This window comes from Poecile atricapillus, chromosome 2 (genome assembly GCF_030490865.1).
Source record: "Poecile atricapillus isolate bPoeAtr1 chromosome 2, bPoeAtr1.hap1, whole genome shotgun sequence".
In the NCBI taxonomy this organism is placed as follows: Eukaryota; Metazoa; Chordata; class Aves; order Passeriformes; family Paridae; genus Poecile; species Poecile atricapillus.
Window position 1 is genome coordinate 102,024,705 of NC_081250.1, and position 19,623 is coordinate 102,044,327.

General features: G+C 39.8%; 1 protein-coding gene across 1 annotated transcript in view; it reads left to right on the top strand.

Annotated features, from left to right (window-relative positions):
- PIEZO2 (piezo type mechanosensitive ion channel component 2) overlaps window positions 1-19,623 on the top strand; it is a 287,977-nt gene that overhangs the window by 257,669 nt on the left and 10,685 nt on the right. The window contains exons 39-49 of the mRNA XM_058833220.1: window positions 415-590; window positions 6,615-6,782; window positions 9,142-9,531; window positions 10,852-11,110; window positions 11,631-11,813; window positions 12,240-12,492; window positions 13,243-13,375; window positions 13,792-13,939; window positions 14,053-14,267; window positions 16,005-16,163; window positions 17,486-17,633. Of these exons, the coding sequence (XP_058689203.1) occupies window positions 415-590; window positions 6,615-6,782; window positions 9,142-9,531; window positions 10,852-11,110; window positions 11,631-11,813; window positions 12,240-12,492; window positions 13,243-13,375; window positions 13,792-13,939; window positions 14,053-14,267; window positions 16,005-16,163; window positions 17,486-17,633 (2,232 nt within the window). The remainder of the gene's footprint in view (window positions 1-414; window positions 591-6,614; window positions 6,783-9,141; window positions 9,532-10,851; window positions 11,111-11,630; window positions 11,814-12,239; window positions 12,493-13,242; window positions 13,376-13,791; window positions 13,940-14,052; window positions 14,268-16,004; window positions 16,164-17,485; window positions 17,634-19,623) is intronic.

Genomic DNA, 19,623 nt, shown 5'->3' on the forward strand with positions numbered 1-19,623 from the left:
TTTTTTCTGTTTAAAAATTTTGTTACTGGCCGCTCATAAGTGTTCCTAGAGTCAGTAAAGCTATCTAAAAGAGATCCATCAAAATTGCTGCAGTACAGATTGAGTCATGGGTTCAGTCCACTCCTCATCCCCATGCTGAAGGATCTTCAGTTCCATCCAGCAGAGTTGTGGTGGCTAAATATAGTCTGAAACCACGTGGATTGCTCCAGTTTTGCTTGAAAACTAAACACATTGGGCCATGGTAGGTTAAGACAAAATCTGACTTGCACTCTGAAAAGGTGAGAGTTTGCTATTTTCTAGGAAGGTGTTTGCACAGTCCTTAACCTGTTACTTGCCAAATGACAGAAGAAACTGCTACCTCTAAGAATACACCTCCCCCTGGCCACGTATGTCTACCTCTACTCTCTTCCACAGGGCAATGTTCCGACACGGGAGAGCATCCATTTGTATTACCAGAACCATATGATGAAACTTTCTGAGGAGTCAGGACTAGACTCAGTTGAAAAAAATCCCAGTCAAGCTTCTGGTTTGCAAGCATCTGAAAGAATGGATAGTTTAGATTCAGCAGCATCTCATGACAGCATCTCCAGGTATTGAATTGATTTTATTCTGTGAAAGACAGAGGGATAATGAAATAGGTATTAGATATTGCCCTAAGTACTGATGAACTTTCTAATCAATGTTGAATTATTTTTGATATGTCCATGTCATCTCAATAGTGAAAATTACTATATGTTACTATTCCTTTATAGTGATGGACTCACTTGTTGGCTTAACTTCTTTTCTACTGCATGACTACCCCACTGTTTTGAGTTTCCCCTAGAATTAGGGGTCATTGGCATTGGCATTCTGTTCCTTGTGAAAAGAAATGGAAAGTAAGCGGTGCTGAGGATGTTTCTGTGATAATGGTTTAGGATTTCAGGCATGTAATTTGGGGAGGGATCATTTATGGTGAATATTTCATCTTTGTAAAATAAATTGCTGTATTCTGTCCACAAATCGGAAAAGGCTTTGCATTGAAAGAGATTCTTCATTTGAAAGAACAAAATTCCCTCTTGCACCCACAGGGCAAAAACCATCTGAACAGCCTCAGAGTTTGGTTTCCCACCTGCCATGATTACAGTCCAGCAGAGCTACACATTTGTTAATCAAATATCCAAACTAGTTCAGGAAAACCACCTTCCTCATTCTTTTCTGAAAGCGGATGCCATCAGGTCCCTTGCCAAAATTACAGCCTGCTCCTGCTGCTTCATGCACACAGAGGCACACACATTCACTTCCTTCTCTTACAGAGGCAGTCTGTTCCCACCATGTCCCTGGAGTTCTTGACTTTTAAGATACTGCAGAATTTGTATAACATGAAGGGGAGAAGGGAGGGCTTTGGAAATCCGGCTGTTTCACAATCCCTGGTCTTCTGTTGTGTTCTGTTCTGTGAGCTGTGGCAGTGTCATATCGTGTTTGATACTCCCAGCAAACTCAGAAACTTCTGTGTACAGTAAATTATGCATAGCTTTTACTAATGAGATATGGGTAGATGTCAGCAGAATGAAAATAATGAGGGGTTGTCTTCCTTTCAGATAGCATTGAAATGCAAGGGTAAGAGTGTCTGTGAGTATTATGCTTCAAAAAAATGTCCACAAATTGCTCTTTTGTGAGCACTGACCTTTGAGAGGTTCACTCCAGTAAAAACACCAAATCTGTGCAAATCTTTCTCAGTGGCTTGTTGCCCAACTGAGCAACACCTTTGTGTTTTGTCTCAAAGTTTTACAGGAGTCAGATGATGTGAGAAAAAATGTAAAGTCAAATTCTGTTTCCAGCTCACTTGGACCCACTTTGATATCTGCAGGGCAGATTTTAACTTCACAGATTTTAACTCCTTCAGTCTCACCTTAAAGAATAAATAGTAATATCAGTCCTTCTTTTATTAAATCATTTTTGGTCATCCTGTTTACTACAGATAGAAGTATACATAAGTATACTTCTATCTATAGTAAACTAGTCTACTAATTAGTAAAATTAGTATACAATCATTAGCAGGAACTTTAATCATAAACAAAGGGAAGCCAATTCCAAAATAAAATTTTATAAAGCAAAACTAGTCTTGTAATTTTAATGTATAGATTCCGCCTCTTCAATGAGATTATATCCAATGTTGAACCCAACTTGTGTTTTGTTGGTTTGTTTTTTTTAAGAATGACCACCCATTTTTTACCCTGCTTTAAACAGGGTGATTTAAAATCTCTTTTCAAACTCAGAGAATTCAGTGATTCTGTGGTGATGCTTTGCAACAGAAGTTAAATCTTTCACATGGGTTTCTGTCATCTCCATTTCCTTCTAAGTTGTCACAGGGTTTATAAACAAAGGAATATCAAAGACAGAGTTATGACTGATTTCTCTAATCTCAAATTCTCTTTCTGGTAATGAACAATCAAATATTCTTGGACTGAGTATTACAAATGGAGGACATCTGCTATAATAATAGAGGAAGCAATAATGAGTCTGTTGATTGAATGATAATGCCATCTGTCTACTGAGGCACTCTTGCATATCTCTTCAAGGATTACAGAAGTGCCCATGTCATTTTTTAGAAAAGTGAAATATTTTTAAATTCTTATGAGTTTATTGATTGATTTTCTCTAATTGCCCAAACAACAGCAGGTGGCAGTTTGCATTTTAAAGTAATGATTTCCAGTATATGTAGAAGTGACTAATTAAATCTAAGGCATCCCTGTGATCATGGATCTCAGGTTGCCGTGGAAAATTTTTGGGAAGGGGCAGGGTGTTTCTGTTCTGGTTATCTTTTGGTTGCACTGCTAAAAATTCTGTAGTGTCAAATTTCTCTAGTGGACATTGGGTCCCTGAGTAAGGTGAGCAAGCACACAGGAATGCTGAAGCACAGAAGCTGTTTCAGTATAATAAGACATAATCCTTAGTGCTTGGGATAGGAATTACTGTAGGTAAACACTGGATAGCCAAAGAGAAAAACTCTCACGATCAGCTGCGGGAACTGTAAATTTCTTGTGAAGTTCAGGGCTGACCCTCATAAGTCTAGCTGAGGGATGTTTTTCTTAGCCTGGGTAAAGTACTAAAAGGAGTTATATAGAGTGTCCTTTGTGTTGTTTTTTTTTTTTTTTTCTTTTAATAGGGGTGTCATTTTAATAGGCTCAGTCATTTGTCTACACAGTAGAAACTATGAGGTATTCATGGGGTATTTGATTGGTTTCTCTTTATGTGTAAATACTCTCATGTTTCCTAAAGGCAAAACACAAAGTTCATATGAGCAAGGAGAAGGGACTGATGCTGTTCCTTTACCAAGCTCTTTGAGGAGCACCACCAGAAGGGGTTGGGATCTAGCATGGCAGAGCATTTGCTGCAGTTTGTTTCCATTTGACTGATGACCTATTTATTAGTTTAAAAAACTGTGAATTTCAGTAAGATGATTGGGAACTTACTAAAACTAGTTGGCTTCCCTTCTGGGGCTTTGCATACAATTATGTAATAGCAGCTACACACAGGTCAGATTTCATGTTATCTAAGGTTTTGTATCCAGTTCAATTTGTATTAATTTTTGCCCATCAGAAATAATATTTTCAGTTCCTCTGAAAAAGACTCTGCCTTTGTGTAGACTTTTATAGGAGCTGAAGGAGGGAATCCCTATCAGGGTGTTTAAGAACATTACCTTTTGTCTGTGCTTCCCTCACTAGTAGGTAGAATAGGGCTTGAGGGAGGGAGTACTGGAGAGATAATTTCGCCTAGGGAGGCAGAAGAAAGGAGAACCCCTATTTGGGCGGGATTAAAGTCCAATTTAGGCCTGTGATTGTTAGGGATTGATTGCGGTTTTTTCTTGGAGGCATTGGGAATGTAGTAATACAGACAGTAAACAAATTATGCCAGTCAGTAATTAGCCCATGGAGAGGAAAGAAAAAAAATAAAGAAAAAAAGATAGTTCACCCACTAAGCTGAAAAATTCTTTGTGAAGAGTAAATTTGTTTAACAAAAAGTCATAAACTTAAAAATTTCCTACTCACTAAGGATAAAAACATCTCTGCTATATATATATGTATCCCTATTTAAAATGGATACCTTATGAACTTTATATAAAATGTTTGAACTTGGAGCTTTTAATGAGCATTCAATTTAAAATATGTAGTTGTTGAATGATTTTAAGAAGCTAATGCTTTCAAGATCTCCAACACAAATTCTGAAAATCACTTAGGAAGATATGCTTGGATCAAATTTATGTGAGAGGCAATGACTTGCATCAACATCAATTTTGCACTTGTGTGCATCTCTCCACTTCGCTGGTGTTCTCATTTTCTCCACGTTTGAGGGCATACTCCTAAAGCACATAACGAATACACAGACTGTGCTGCAGGTGACAACTTACACACATCTCCTGATATTTGAGGATATAGTGCAGCTGCTCAGTCAGTAATTACTCTGATGATTCATTCTTCATTTAAAACAGCTTTAAACCAAATGTTGCAGGCACTCATCCAGACAAATGTTTTTATCTATTAGGATTAATAAATGCTTTTCCTTTGATTTTTCTGGGAGCAAGGTCAGAGCTGGCATGTTTGGGAGAGCAGCTGGCATATGTTTCTTCCATTGAAAATATATGAATAGGCATGTGAACATAAACAGCTGTTCTGCTTAAGTCCCTTGGACAGTTCCCTTTGAACTATGTCTGCGTATAAAGTCCTTCAACACCTTATTATTAAGTGTTGCCCTTCAAAAGAATAAACTCAGCCCTTAAGATCTGAAATGACACGTACATAAAACATCATAGCACATAGACAGAAAGGTCATCTGCAAAACTGTATTGTCTACTTGCTGCCATCTCCTCATATTTTAGCACCAAAACCTCACTGACAGAACAGCCTGGCTATGTCTCGTGTTTGTGTGTGCAGAGGGAAACGTCCTCCCTCAAGAGCCCCTCAGGTTAGTAACACCAAGCTTCCACTGAACTCCTGTGGTGCTAAATCACACCTGCAGGGCAGACTTCCTGGTCGTCTCTCATAAACCATACTCCATGCAGACAGCCCTCCAGGTTTTGTCTGGAGGGCCTTGTGTGCCTTTGTGCACACACAGAAATAATGAAGTGGCTTGTAAGGGGTTTTGGCCAAGTGAACTGGCTGGACAGTGGTGCCCCTGCCATTCAGGTGGCTCTTAAGGAAAGTATTTCACAATACATTTTTGTATCTTGGTGATTCTTCTCTTCTATTCAGAGGCCAAGGTATGCTTTTAGTCTCAGTCAAAAAAGCCATTCTGTCAAAAAAGATCATCAGTGAGGGTAAGCCTAAGAATAACTTCTTCTCTCCACATATTTTGCTCTTTCCTCCCCATTTTCCTAAAGGCAATAGTTGCAGACTGTGACTTCATGCCAGCAGGTTTTTTTTCCTCACTTCAAGCTAGCAAGACCAAAGGAACGTGGAAAACACTGTTGCCCTTCCTTTCTGACCTCTTTCCCAATTCTCAGTGCCCCTGGACAAACATCATGCTTGCCAAGGAAGCAAATCCCCTGCTGCCATTGCTCAGGTGTAACACAAATGGAGTCAAAAGAAGAAAAATAGAGTGTAAATCCTGAATTTTGGAGTCTTTTCTTCTTTCATTCTATCTGAGAGACTCAGGCAGGTCACTCCATGTGTTTACACCAGGCCACTCAACTCATTTTATTGACATCTGTGTTTGTCAAAGATTTTTACAGGAGAAATAATTTTTTACCCATCATATGCCGTTAATGTATTTGCTTCTTTCTGGTTGCTCAGTCAAATGCTTGTATTTAATTATGTACTTTCCTTCTCATAACTCACCCAGTTCTTCTTTTCTCCAGTTACACATGAATGCTCAATGTATTGTGTATGTCTCTGGTGTCCTGTTGTATTTGATAAGTGAAAGGAGATAAGGGTTTATTATATCTGCTCTTTATTTCAAGATGTGCATGTTACCAATTTTGAAATACTTTTAAGCTGTGATTGAAATAAATGAAATCTTCTGGAATGAATCATCAGGGCTTCCTAGTAAATATCAAAATAAAAGCCATCCCATGGAGGGCAGGTTATATTTGGCATGCATTTACTGGCTAAGTAACATATCCGATTTGGCTCTTTGGTTTGGAAAGAGGATTAGCCAATGTCTGACAGCTATTTTTCTATTTGTGGAATATGAGCTTACTCAGTTTTATGGACTCTTTTAGGAAATTGGCTTGTACCTGTGTAAAAAGGTTCAGCAAGTATATCAGTAATAAAACAGAATTTGTACAGAGGAGGTCCCTTCCCAAAACATCTTTGTGGAATCTGGAAATGTCAGGGGTAAACAAAATAAAACCTGCTCACCTATGTAAGTCTGTTCCCCTGGAAAGCATGTAGAGCACTATGTTGGTCCCATATCTGCTTGAATAGATGGCCTTCTATAGCTCCTACATGAGACTGACCGTGACTAACCTGTGCATAGGAGTGTGTGGTGACTCTAAACAAATCCTTATCTCCTCTCGGAGCCGTTTTTCTCTGTGTCAGTGTTTAGCTGCATGGCGAGCATATTTGTTTACTGAACTGTGTGTATCATAACACCATTTGTATTTAACACTGTCTCTATAACTGTTTGCGCTGCTGTAGCTGCTACACTGAAGCAACCATGCTGTTCTCAAGGCAGTCAACCCTTGATGATTTAGATGGACCAGACTCTGTTCCTAAAACAAGTGAGCGCGCCCGACCTAGGCTTCGTAAAATGCAGAGCATGGATATGTCCTCCTCATCAGCTGACAGTGGCAGTATAGTGTCAAGGTGCTTAACTCATGCATGCTTTGTTCACTTGTTTACCCATACCATTATTCTGACTGCAGTGTACATGGATCTGTGTGTGGTGTGCAGAGTGGTTTGCATGGTTACAGGAAGCTTTCCTCCCTTCTGTGTCGTGGCACGGTTCTGAGATTCAAAGTCAGGATCATAATCTAGGATCCATTTGCTGTTTCACTCCTTGTTCCGTTTTTTGGTTTTGCTTTCATCCTCAGTTCATGTATTTTTTAAAGTTGTTCCATATCATTATGCTGGGTGTATAAAAACAGGCTGAAGTCTGTATTTGTTCAGCTAAAAAAGTGTCTTATTTGCAGAGCTACTGAGCTGATGCTTGTTCTTAAATTGGAAGCTGGAAGTTAAGTTTCTCAGCTAATCTGTTATTCTAAATATGGACTGAGATGTGTAATTTTAGAAACTAAGGCACCATTGTGCCAGTTTTTCAATTTTTATTTTTCTCCATATAGGAAAGATTTTGAAATATGTTTTGATTACTTTACCATTGATTTACAGTAAAGTGTTGGAATTAAGAAAGGGAAAATAGCTATGAAAAAGCAGCAAATAATATTAATATCCAGTGCAAGAGAAGACTGCTCAGAAGTGTTCATTCACTTTTTAGCAGATAAAACCCAGGGATTTAAATGACATTGGGAAGCAGTGTTTCAATCATTTGTAAATATTATAAATCTGAAATTTCATGTAATTTTGCATCGTTTTTCAGTTTTGAAAGTGACAATTTTTTTGAGTCAATCAGTTTTGAAATTGTGGGATTTTATGATTTGGTATATTTTAACCAGGATGAGTGCTGCTGTGAGTGATCCAAATACACATCATCGTAAGTGTTACGTGGTCTAATTAAAACTCTGCTACAAGTAACGTGATCTAACATAGCCACAATAAGTTTGGAAGTGTAAAAGGAAAAAAAAAAAAAAGGAAGCCTAATTTTTAATTTTGGCAGAAGATGGTAGTGCTGGATGGCTTTTCCTGTGCCAATTTTCTCTAAAAGATTATAGTTTATGTGAAAATATGTCCCCATTAATTTCATAGGAGCTATGCGAAATCTTGTTTCGTCTCTGTTGAGATACAGGGATATGCAGCCAACAAAGACACTGAGTTGGTGCCTGTTGTCTAACCTGTGGAAAAGGAGTGGAATGAGACTAAAAAGAGAAAGAGGAGGAGATGGAGAGGGGAGAGGTAAAAAAAATACTTCAGAGGGAGGGCCACAAATGTGATCAGAGGGCTGGAGCACTCCTCCTATGGAGTCAGGCTGAGAGAGCTGTTTCTCCTGGAGAAGAAAAGGTTCCAGGGAAAACACAGAATGAAGTTCCAGTATTTAAAGGATGACTACAAAGAGCTGGAGAGGGACTGTTTACAGGGTATGAAGTGATAGGACAAGGGGAAATGGCTTCGCATTAAAAGAGGGCAAGTTTAGATTAGATATTAGGAAGAAATTCATCATTCAAAGGGTGGTAGGATGCTAGAACAAGTTTCTCAGAGAAGTTCTGGGTGTTGCATCCCTGGAAGTGTTCAAGGTCAGGTTGGATGGGGCTCTGAGCAGCCTGGTCTAGTGGGAGGTGTCCCTGCCCATGGCAGGGGAGCTGGAAGTAGATGATCTCTAAGGTACTTTCCTATCCAAACCATTCTATGAGTCAATGCAAAGCCAAGAGTAGGGAAGGTGAATCAAGCAAAGAACTGATCAGAGTGCATCAGAGAGTTGAATCCAGAAATAGGTACATACCAAAGTAAAGCAGGCAGGTAAAGAAAAAGGGAAGACTGTATTGAAGAACATAGGGCAATCTAAAGGTAAGCAAGATATCCTGTTACTGGACCAGTTTCGTAATTTGGTTTGTATTTCTTAATGCTAGCAAGTTACGTGCTCTTTTATTTGAATCAGAGTTGATATGTGTGTGTTCAGTTCACGTTCCAGTTGTATACAACACTGATACAGTGATTATTAAAAGCACCATGTTTAGAAGAAATCCCATGGCTGCCTATCCTTCACCACGGAGCATGTCTTAAGTAGATGTAACAGCAAGTGTTGACTCTGTTCAGAAATGTTTGAGCTACTTTCAGAAAGGTAGTGTAGTTTCTCTTGTTGATAATACTAATTTGCTCCTTGCTGGTGTTAAAAGATGGTGAATCACTGTGAGTGATTCAAGGAACAGATGGACCCAGATGTTCCATCTTTGTAAGAGGAGATCAGGATCTTTTCTATCAGATCATACAAACTTTGAAGGCCTGGGAATGCAATGAGGCTGCTCAGCTGTCTGCATACAGGTACAATTAACAAATTTTTCTTGATCATGACTCTTGTAAAACACAGCTGACTCTCTTCATCCATCTCCAACAGTGAGCCCACACAGGTCACCATGCTCTATTCCCGCCAGGGGACCACAGAAACCATTGAGGAGGTAGAAGGGGAGCATGAGGAAGAAGGAGCTCATTCTGCATCAAGGTTGGAGGAAGAGGAGGTAGAAGATTATAGCCTGGATTCAGAAGGAGCTGCATATACTCCTGATACCGACGTGCCATTGTACTCCACAGTGGACAGCAATGCAGAAGCTCCACCTTCCTATAGCAAAGCTGTCAGCTTTGAACACCTTCCCTTTGGCTCCCCAGATGACTCAGCTGGGAAGAGCCTCATGATGGTGAGCCCAGACGACAGTCGGACAGACAAACTTGACACGATCCTGCCCCCACTGACGCACGAGCTAACAGCTAGTGAGCTGCTCCTGAACAAGTAAGAATCCTTAACCAGGAAAAGATGTTGATCACAAGGTGTAAAATTTTGTTATTATTTTGGGGCTTTGTCTCAGAGCTAGCCTGCAAATTCTGATACAAACCTTGTGCTAAGTGTGGTTTAAGGGAAGAAGCTCATTTCCTGTACAGTTGTTCTAATTAGAGGTTTCTGAAGTGATTCAAATTCATCTTGGAAGAAATCTCTGCTTTATTCTTAGATGCCATATTTAATTGTTCTGATTAGCACTGAATTTCTGCACTGCAATTGTCTTGGGGACAAGGGCTTTTCTCAATATTCTTTGTGGAGAGGGCTTCTCTTCTCCAGGCAGCTGTGATTTCAAGTGAATTTCCTCCAGGGCTACCTGGGGAAATGTTTCTCCTTTAATTATTTTTTGATTACTGTAAGGCAAACTCTGACCTTTGGCAATTTTTGTTTAAGCCAGTGGGAGATGAGGATTATCTTACCACCTTGCTAGGTGCTTTCATAAGGGAGAGGATGCTCCCTTCTTTGCCCCTTAGACACTGTGCTCGGTAGCACAACCAGCATTGAGGTGAGAATGGTGCCCCTGCACATCTTCAGCTGCTCCCTGGTCTGACTCAGCTGGGGAGGGCTTCCCCAGAAGCAGGGACAAAATTTTAAACCACAGAACTGCCTTTCAGCCTGCCTGTACCTGGAGAGAGAGGGTATATATATCTGACTTTGTCAGATGCAGTGTCTTGTCTTCTGGTTTTCCATAGTAATTTTTGCTTTTCAGCAAGATCTCTTCTCAGGCCAGGAAACTTTATGAAAAGCAGTGAGGATTATGAATTTATATGAAAGTCGCTGCCATTTATATTTATTTCAGTCATATAAATAGAAGATTGGACACATCTAATGGTCATGGGTATTTTTTATGTTCTAATCTTATGCCTCTGGACGATTCATAACATAGGTCTCATGATGTACCTGTTTTTTCTCCAAATTCCTATCTGTGTTGATAAATCAGATGTGAATCCATACCAGTATTGGGTGATTTGCATGAGATATGTTGGTTGAACAGCTGTAGGAAATCCATGTTTGTACAAGTGCTTAGGCCAGGCTGATTCTCTTTCTGAATAAATTTAAAAAACAGCTGAACAGTTTATTTTGCCTGAAATTCTTGTTTTCTGAGCTTAGAATCAGGCTATTTGATTATAATACCAAATCCCCCCCCCCCTTTTTCATTCTTCCATTGGACTGAGCAGTAGATTTTAATACTTTCCAAAAGGAAAAATAGCAGTTTGAAAAGCAGCTCTTGTGAAGTTCATGTTCTGTTCATTTGTGGTACTCTGTTCCTCACAGGATGTTTCGTGATGACGAGTTGGAGGAGTCAGAGAAGTTCTATGTTGGCCAGCCTCGAGTCTTGCTCCTTATTTATGCCCTGTACAATACGCTAGTGGCCCGGTCAGAAATGGTGTGCTATTTTGTGATCATCCTCAACCACATGATCTCTGCCTCCATGATAACCCTGGTGCTTCCCATCCTTATATTCCTGTGGGCCATGCTGTCTGTTCCTCGGCCAAGCAAACGCTTCTGGATGACAGCCATTGTCTACACTGAGGTAATGCTGCTGGTTTTGCAAGCCCATGTCTAACACAGAAAACTGAAGTTGTAATCTTTGCGTGGTCCCTCAGCTGGTTTTGATCTCTGGGATGTGGGCTGGGCTTTGGACCCTTCATAGTAATACAAGTATTTGCTAAAGTCCTCAGCAATTTTTGTGGTATGGAAAGATGTTGTTTGTTATTTCCTTCATTGCAATGAACAATATCCTTCCTGGCATATAAAGCAGTTCTCACAAGAATGGACCATTTGCAAACTGTTGCTTTGTAATATAGTTATTCAAGAGACAGAATGCATTGCTTGTGGTATCTCAATTACCACTGAGTATCATGTGTTGATGAATTTTGATTGACTTTATTACTGGAGAAATGTGAAGTGTTATTCCTCTGTAGTAATGAGTATGCTTGTTTATGTTCTCATAAAACTGACAAAGTAGTCATGTTTTATCCCTCTTACTGTCATGAGGCTATTATATCTGACATGCTTATAAAACACCCCAAGTGTGTTGTGTTTCTGAACAGGTGGCCATTGTCATCAAATACTTCTTCCAGTTTGGCTTCTTTCCTTGGAATAAACATGTGGATTACACAAAAGACAAACCTTACCATCCACCCAATATTATTGGCATTGAGAAGAAAGAGGGTTATGTGCACTATGATCTTGTTCAGCTTCTTGCTTTATTCTTCCACAGATCCATTTTAAAGGTAATCTGGGTTTAGGTAGTTTATTATTTTATATTTAATATATAATTTTCATTTTTTTTAATCACTATGTGCTATAAAGAAGTCATTCACTTGGTTATCAGGAAAAATTTCTTCCATAAAAGGATTATTGAGCATTTGAAGTGGCTTCCCAGGGAAGTGGTTGAGTCACCATCCCTGAAAGTGTTTAAAAGACGTTTAGATGTGGCACTGAGAGACATGGTTTAGTGGTGGACTTGGCATTGCTGGGTTAACAGATGAGGTGATGATCTTAAAGAACTTCTGCAACCTACACATTTCTATGATATCCTGACACGTTGAATTTGTTTTCTCCCTTGTGAACACGTGACTGAGCTGAGCAATGCCTGTGATAAATACTGCGACAGAAATATAGTCTTGATATGTTCTCTTCTTGTTTTTATCTACTAGTGCCATGGATTGTGGGATGAAGATGAGAAAGGAGACAGCTCCAGTAATAAAGGGGATACTGATGATGAGCTCTCTCTGGCAGGAGGCAGGAGAGACTCTTCTGCCTCTTTGAAATCTGTCAATCTCGCCGCATCAGTGGAGTCCATCCATGTCCACTTCCCCGAGCAGCAGGCTGCCATCAGGAGGAAGAGTTCTAGCAGCATATCCCAGCTTTCTCACAGGTCCAGCTTCTCCTCACACAGATCTAAGAGAGGTAAATGTCACGGCATTTCTGGGATTTGAAGGACAAATGTTCATTTCCCATAGGATCATTCTACTGAAACCTTGGGCTGGTTGCTGAGGAGCTCCCAGGGGCCATTGAATGCTGCTGCTTCTCAGTGATGAAATAGGGTATGAACCAATGTATCTTCATGTTTGAACACACTCCAAGCCTTCCTAAAGTTCAAATGGAGAGCCATACTTTGTGATTCATTATGCTTTTTAAATGACATTATCCAAAAGCTGGAAAAGGAATGCTCAGTGTGGCCCAGGTCCAGAAATTCTGGTCCAGCATAATCTCCAGCTAAAAGGAATGCAAAGCACATGTATTTTTCATACCTACTTTTGTAGACACTTGAATCAAGAAAATATTTTCATTTGTTATATTGAAACAGATTGCATGCCCCATCTTGTACAAAGTGCAGGGGTACCCTAGCCTAAATATATATAATAATACCAGTTGAGGTGACTGAGTCAGATCAATCAAATACTTGCTTTTATCGCTAGTCACTTTCTCTTTTTATAGCTATTAATCAAGTTTTGATCTGCCAGTGATTCAACCTTTACTGGATGCTCTCAAGATTTTATCATACTGGGGTGGGGGAGAAAAAGCAGAATTCATTTCAAAGCTTCTTTCAAATGTGGAAGTCATATGAGCTGGAAATCCCAAGATTTATTTCTTTCTAGCATTAGTATTTAAACTTTTCTTTTGAATTGACTTCTTTTTCCTTCCCCTTTTTTCCAGGAAGTACCAGTACACGGAACAGTAGTCAGAAGGGAAGCAGTGTGTTAAGCATCAAGCAAAAATCTAGAAAAGAGCTTCTCATGGAAAAGTTTCGAGAACAAATGATCAAAGCCAAGGCTTTTACAGTTAAAAAGTGAGCAATATGAGGAGTTGTGTGGGTTTGGAGGGATGTCCCAAACAGCAAAGCAATAAGCCAGCATTTTAAATGGAGCAGGCTACTATTGATGTTAATTCAAGTGTTTGTTGTATGCAGATGTCCCACCAGCTGAACATCAGACAAATTAGCAGTTGTTCAAATAGCATCTGCCTGATAAAAAAGCTAAATATCCCCTGTGACCTTGGTTGGCTATGTATATTTCTACTGAACAAATCCTAATACAGTGGTTTAGAAGCAATCAGAACAAAGGACTGGGGTCTCTGCAGCCCTGTGAAGGCTGTCAGAGTAGATCTTAGGTATCTTTAAGATATTAATCATACCACATTTAGCCTTTACTTTCTTCAGTGCAAGTTATGTGTTATTAAATCACATTGTGGTCTATGTTGTTTCAGGACTCTCCAGGTGTACGTGCCCATCAGACAGTTTTTCTACAATCTTATTCATCCAGACTACAGTGCCGTGACTGATGTGTACGTGCTGATGTTCCTCGCAGATACAGTGGACTTCATCATCATTGTGTTTGGATTTTGGGCTTTTGGGGTATGTCACAGAGGCATCTATCTGTAAATCCTGCTGAGGATTTACGTGTTGTATATGCTAAATATCATGCAAGTGTCCTTTTTCCTTGACCACCCTTATATTTTGCTTTTCAGAAACATTCTGCTGCAGCTGATATCACCTCTTCATTATCAGAGGACCAGGTCCCAGAGGCATTTTTGGTGATGGTGCTCATTCAGTTTGGTACCATGGTGGTAGATCGAGCACTGTATCTCAAAAAGACTGTCATGGGAAAAGTCATCTTCCAGGTCATCCTTGTTTTCGGAATACATTTCTGGATGTTCTTTATCTTGCCTGGAGTGACAGAAAGGTATAAGCCTTATAAACAAACAATATGGGTGGAATACTGATGCTCTACCAAGTTCTCTGTATTTAAATTGGAGGTGTTTACAGCTAGGCATTGGAATCATGATCAAGTTTCTTCTTTGCCTCATTTCTAAGCAGAAAGTTGGAATGCATTTTCCACAGCAGTAACTGTGGCCAATATAAGTTTTAGGAAGAATTAGTTATATATGCACAGGAATATTCTCAGTTTAGGCTGAAATGCAAGCAGGTGAAAGAGAAATTGCCTGTAATTGAGTGATTAGAGCCTTCAGCTGAGACACTGTTGGCCTCTGATCCAGTTCCCTGCTCCCTGGACTCCTGCATGCTGCTTTAGAAGAGCGAGTAGAAAATGTCTCCCTCAGAGTAACTTAGCACTTTCCTGGAATGTGTGAACTGTGGATTTAAATCTCCTTAAACTGAGGAACGTCTAAAATATGTGTCTATTCTGAAAAGCAAACTTCTCCTCCCGTGCTCCTTACACTTGGCTCTGGAGGTGATGTGGAGGTGGTCATCCACTGCATGACCACGTCACATACCTGGTCAGGCTCACTCCCAAATCTAACATTTCTCATTTCATGGCCCAGGGCACTGACCACTGCAGTCTGCAGTGCAGAGGTGTTAAGGTTCTCTCCCTAACCCTCTTCTTTGGCTAACCCTCTTCCTACTTCCTACTTTCCTCTTGGCTCCCCTCTTCCTACTTTAAGTTGCCTTGAAGTATTTCCCTCACTGCTTTGACTGTCCATGGAAATTGAGCGTGTCACCCGGGCACCTTACACTTCATTAACAGTCAAGTTATTTTACTGGGAAAAAAGAAATATATTTATAGTGTAAAAACAGAAAAGTCTCTCTCAAAAAGAAAGTGCAGTAGCAATTGTGCCCAAATTTGAAAAAAAAAATATTTTTCAAATGGATTTCTGATCTACTGCTCATTGAGGATTGTTATAAAATAAAATAATTTTGACTTTGTGCTTTTGGGAAATCTATATTAAGTCCTTTATCTCAAATCTGCATTTGAAACATCCTGTATTCCTTCTAAGTGAGATTAGAAACCCCTGCAAATGTCTTAAGTACAATACTTCCGTGGGATTTAATTGAAAATATTGAGTTATGGCTGGCTGACAAATCCTGTCCATCGTAAGACACCTGCTGCAGATCCACTGTGCTATTGAATAACAACCAGAATGGTAAATGTGGGGAGAGGTTGAGGGTTAGTTCAGTCTAGAGAAGAGAAAGAGCTGTCTGAACTATTTGTTGGAATAAGACTTGAGTTGAGCAGGGAAGGGCAGAAAATATTTTCAGAGGTCAGTTCATTTTAAATTCCTGTATGAGGTGCTGCCATGAACACAAGTAGCCACTAAAGCTGCCTTGATTGAGCCCCTACCCAGGGCTTACAGAGGGCTGAGCCATTATGGGGGCCAAGGAAGACTGCAAGGGACCTTCAGCATCCCGAGGGAGAGCACACTGCCCAAAGCCTTCACTCTTTGGGGAGCCTATTCCCAGTCTCTGCCCTGTGACCCTGGGGTGGAAATGGATGCTGGTTTTAGACTTTTTCATTCATGTCTTTCCAACACTCATTTAACCCTGCCATGGAGTCAGTAACCAAGGCCTTTTCACAGGACCTCAGGAAGGGGAAACTGCCAGGAACAAAAAAACATTTAAATCTTATTTGGTCTATTTTGCAGATACAAAAGCTCATCATTTTCCTTTATCTTTTCCTTTACAGGAAATTTAGCCAGAACACAGTTGCCCAGCTCTGGTATTTTGTGAAATGTGTTTATTTTGGCTTATCAGCTTATCAGATACGCTGCGGATATCCAACTCGTGTTCTTGGCAACTTCCTGACAAAAAGTTATAACTATGTCAACCTGTTCTTATTTCAAGGGTAAGCACAGACTTACTGCCTTTCTACTTTCTTTTGTGCAATAAGGATTTGCTATAGTGAAATGCTGGGGTTATTCATTACGTTTTCTTCACAGACTGCTGGAAATAAGACAATAAATTTTGCACAGCACACTCTGTATATGCCATATGTCCCCTGTAGTCCACAAGAAAAAAGAAAAAATATTTCTGGAAGGCAAACCTCATAAAATTCCATCTCTCATTCTGAAACTAGAAGCCTGATATAGCAGCCATTCAGTTCCCTATGAAATAGACATTTTTAATACTTCCAAAAAATCACCTTTATGAACAGAAGTAGGAGCTACACATTGTGCTAGAAAACAGATATTGTTATTAGTTCTGCAGTCCTAAAAAGTAGTAAGGTGTCAAATCCCAAAGAGATCTTTGGAGCAGATCTACCTTCTGTGCCTCAGTAGGTGAAAGGAATAGACTGAAAGACAGCACACCTGAGAAATAAGAACTTAACAATAAACACCAAAAAAAAAAATGTTTGCTTTGAGAAGTGTTGCACATTTTTAACTCTTGAGGAGTTCAGAGTGTTAGGGCAAGGAACAGGCACAGCATCACCTCAGAGTGAAAAGTGGTTTTACACAGGCAGACCACATCCTCCATTTACACTGTTACAGTGACCTTCTGATTAAGCCAGTTTGAAGCATATATGTATTTCACAGAAAAAATGCAATCATTTCAGCCTTTTTACAGTATTTTCAGTATGGGCTTCTTTCATTCCAAGGAAAAGTTACAGAAGAAAGCTTTCTTCACATGAAATACTCTTTGAGGTGTGGTTGATCAGGAGAGTGAGTGACTAGGAAAGGGAATGATGCCCTTTGAACAGCTGCTCTTTGCATGTTGATTTCCTGTTTGTTGATTCCCACCTTCTTCTGCTGTTTAATCCTGAGTCATAAAGCCCAGTTCCATATGCAGCAGAGGGCTGCCCACCTACTGCAAAGATGCCATGCAACACTTAGTGTAAAGAGATACAAAATTAATCCCACCATCCTGTGGAAAACATGTGCTCCTCTCCCAGATCAGAGGAATCTAGGAAATCCTGTACTATTTCATCAGTGGCTCAATCACAATTATGGACATAATGATGCATAAGCATCTTTATTGCCTGGCAAGAAGATCTAAAGTAACACGAGCTGTAGCAGCTTCAGGATGTGATCATATTTGTGTTTACAGAATCCCTAATTAAACTCTTTTCATGTTGTCTTAATTGTCCCTCTTGTCATATATACACATGCTGTGCTTGTTTGATGTGATGCCTCTGTTTCTGACAAGTTATCTGCTGTGGTCTCCCTTCAGGTTCCGCCTAGTCCCATTTTTGACTGAGTTGAGAGCAGTAATGGACTGGGTTTGGACTGATACCACTCTCAGTCTTTCCAGCTGGATCTGTGTTGAAGATATCTATGCTCATATATTCATCCTGAAGTGTTGGCGAGAGTCAGAAAAAGTAAGGAAACCCCATATGAGTGATTTAGGCCTTCTCTCCCCAATGCAGAAGGGAAGAGAAGTAAGCATGAGTCCCTAAATAACTGAGAAATTCACCGTAAAAAGTTTGTTGGAAGATATGCCTGGCACTTGTGTTCAGAAAAATTCAGACTGTTGGGTACTTTACGTTAGTTGGCAGCCACCACGAATAAAACTTCAAACGGCTTCTCTTTTGTGCCCAGCTGATTTTTCCACCATTAATGTGAACTCCACAAGCATGTTCCTGCTGGCTTCATTGCATGCCTGGGTTTCAAGGCTGGGGTTGGAAGTCCTGGCATTCACACAATCTCACACACAACTAAATGAGTAACCTGGAGGAGCAGGGAAGCTGCAGCTGAGGAAAAATATCAGTAGAAGGAAGTGATTGTGCCCTGCAGAGTAGGTCCCAGGGACACCGGGTTCATGTAGCTGCAGAGGGAACTCAGCTGGCCCCTTTATCTCAGGAGAGTCCCTGCACACCCAGAACTGAACTGCAGGCCAGATAAACCCACCATTTGTCTCACTGAAATTTCAGTCTCTTTAAGTCATTTAAGCTTCAGTTTAAATTAAACTTGCAAATTCTGGATTTTTTATAACTGCTATAAAGATTGCAACCATATGCTTGCTTATTTTGCCAATTTGAAAAAGAAATTAAACATTATTTTAAGAGTGACCAAACCAGTCAGAAATTCTACATCTGTATTGAAGTGGATTTATTTTTAAGTGTTACTGACGTATTTCTACTTATATTATAATCCTGTCTCTTAATGGCAATTGCTTTCTAAGTATATCACGTAGATTAACTCAGAGCTAAAGTGCACACAAATCTTGCATATAGGCTTTTTCTCTATGACTCCCACTTCTGCCATGAATGGAAGGAGTTCTGAAGGACTTGAGCAGTTGGAGAAGTAATAACCCAGTTCTACTTTGACTCTCCATTTCACTGCATTTTTAAGCTAAAATTCACATTATGTGTAGCAGAGATCTGACATGGGAAGATTTCCATGTCTAAGCTGGCCTGTGTGTGCTAATGCCATACAGAAAAATAACTGTGCCACGATTTTCCAAGCGTTGTTCAAGGTACTTTGGCTCTCCCTCTCTCTCACTGAGTGGTATGCCTAAGTACTTGGACTGCTAGACTCTCTCTGAGATGTTCTACAACATCATTAGAAGTTCCTGAACTAATCTCCTGCAGACAAATAATATACCCCTGCTGATCTAGATATGATATTTTAATGAAAACAGTTTTCTGTAGCACAAATGACTTGATACACTGCTTTTGAAAAGTAAATAATTGGTTTTAAATATAACAGTGTACTACAAATGTAATATTGTCATAGGGCTTTATGGTTTCATGTTGCAAAGCAAGAACAATTTCCTGAAAGCCAGATTCCTGCTGTGTTTGAGGTGCAGTGCAGTACAGTGCATCTTTATTTTGCATGTGTGGTGTGCAGTGCATGGAGGACAGGCTACAAAACACTGCAGAGTTAAATCTTGTAAGAGACTTACACCATAATAAATTACAGTGAAACTAAGACATTTTACAGGATGGTGAAAGTATTAAGAGTATTCAGTCATGAGGCAAATAACAGAGGACAGGAATTACAGGCAAGGCAGAACAGACATGCCATGTGATCTGCTTTGAAGGGAGAAGACAAGCAGTCACTTTGGTCCTCAGAAGCTAGAGAAAAAGAAGGATATTACATCAGCAACATCCAGATTTTAGGAATGGCATAAAAATTTTAAACATTAGTTAATTGGAGTTGGTGTGGAATTCACTAGAAACAGATTGGATCAAGCCTGTCAACTCTTAGAAATACCGTGAGGTATGAAATGAATGTGAAGGTAGTGCAATATCAGACATTTTACTAATTGTGTATGTCAGTTGCTGGCAAACCATTTTCCCTCTTCCCCCATCCCCCACAATATAGAGTTTGCAGCATTTCAATACCTGTGAGAGGAAATCTGCCTTA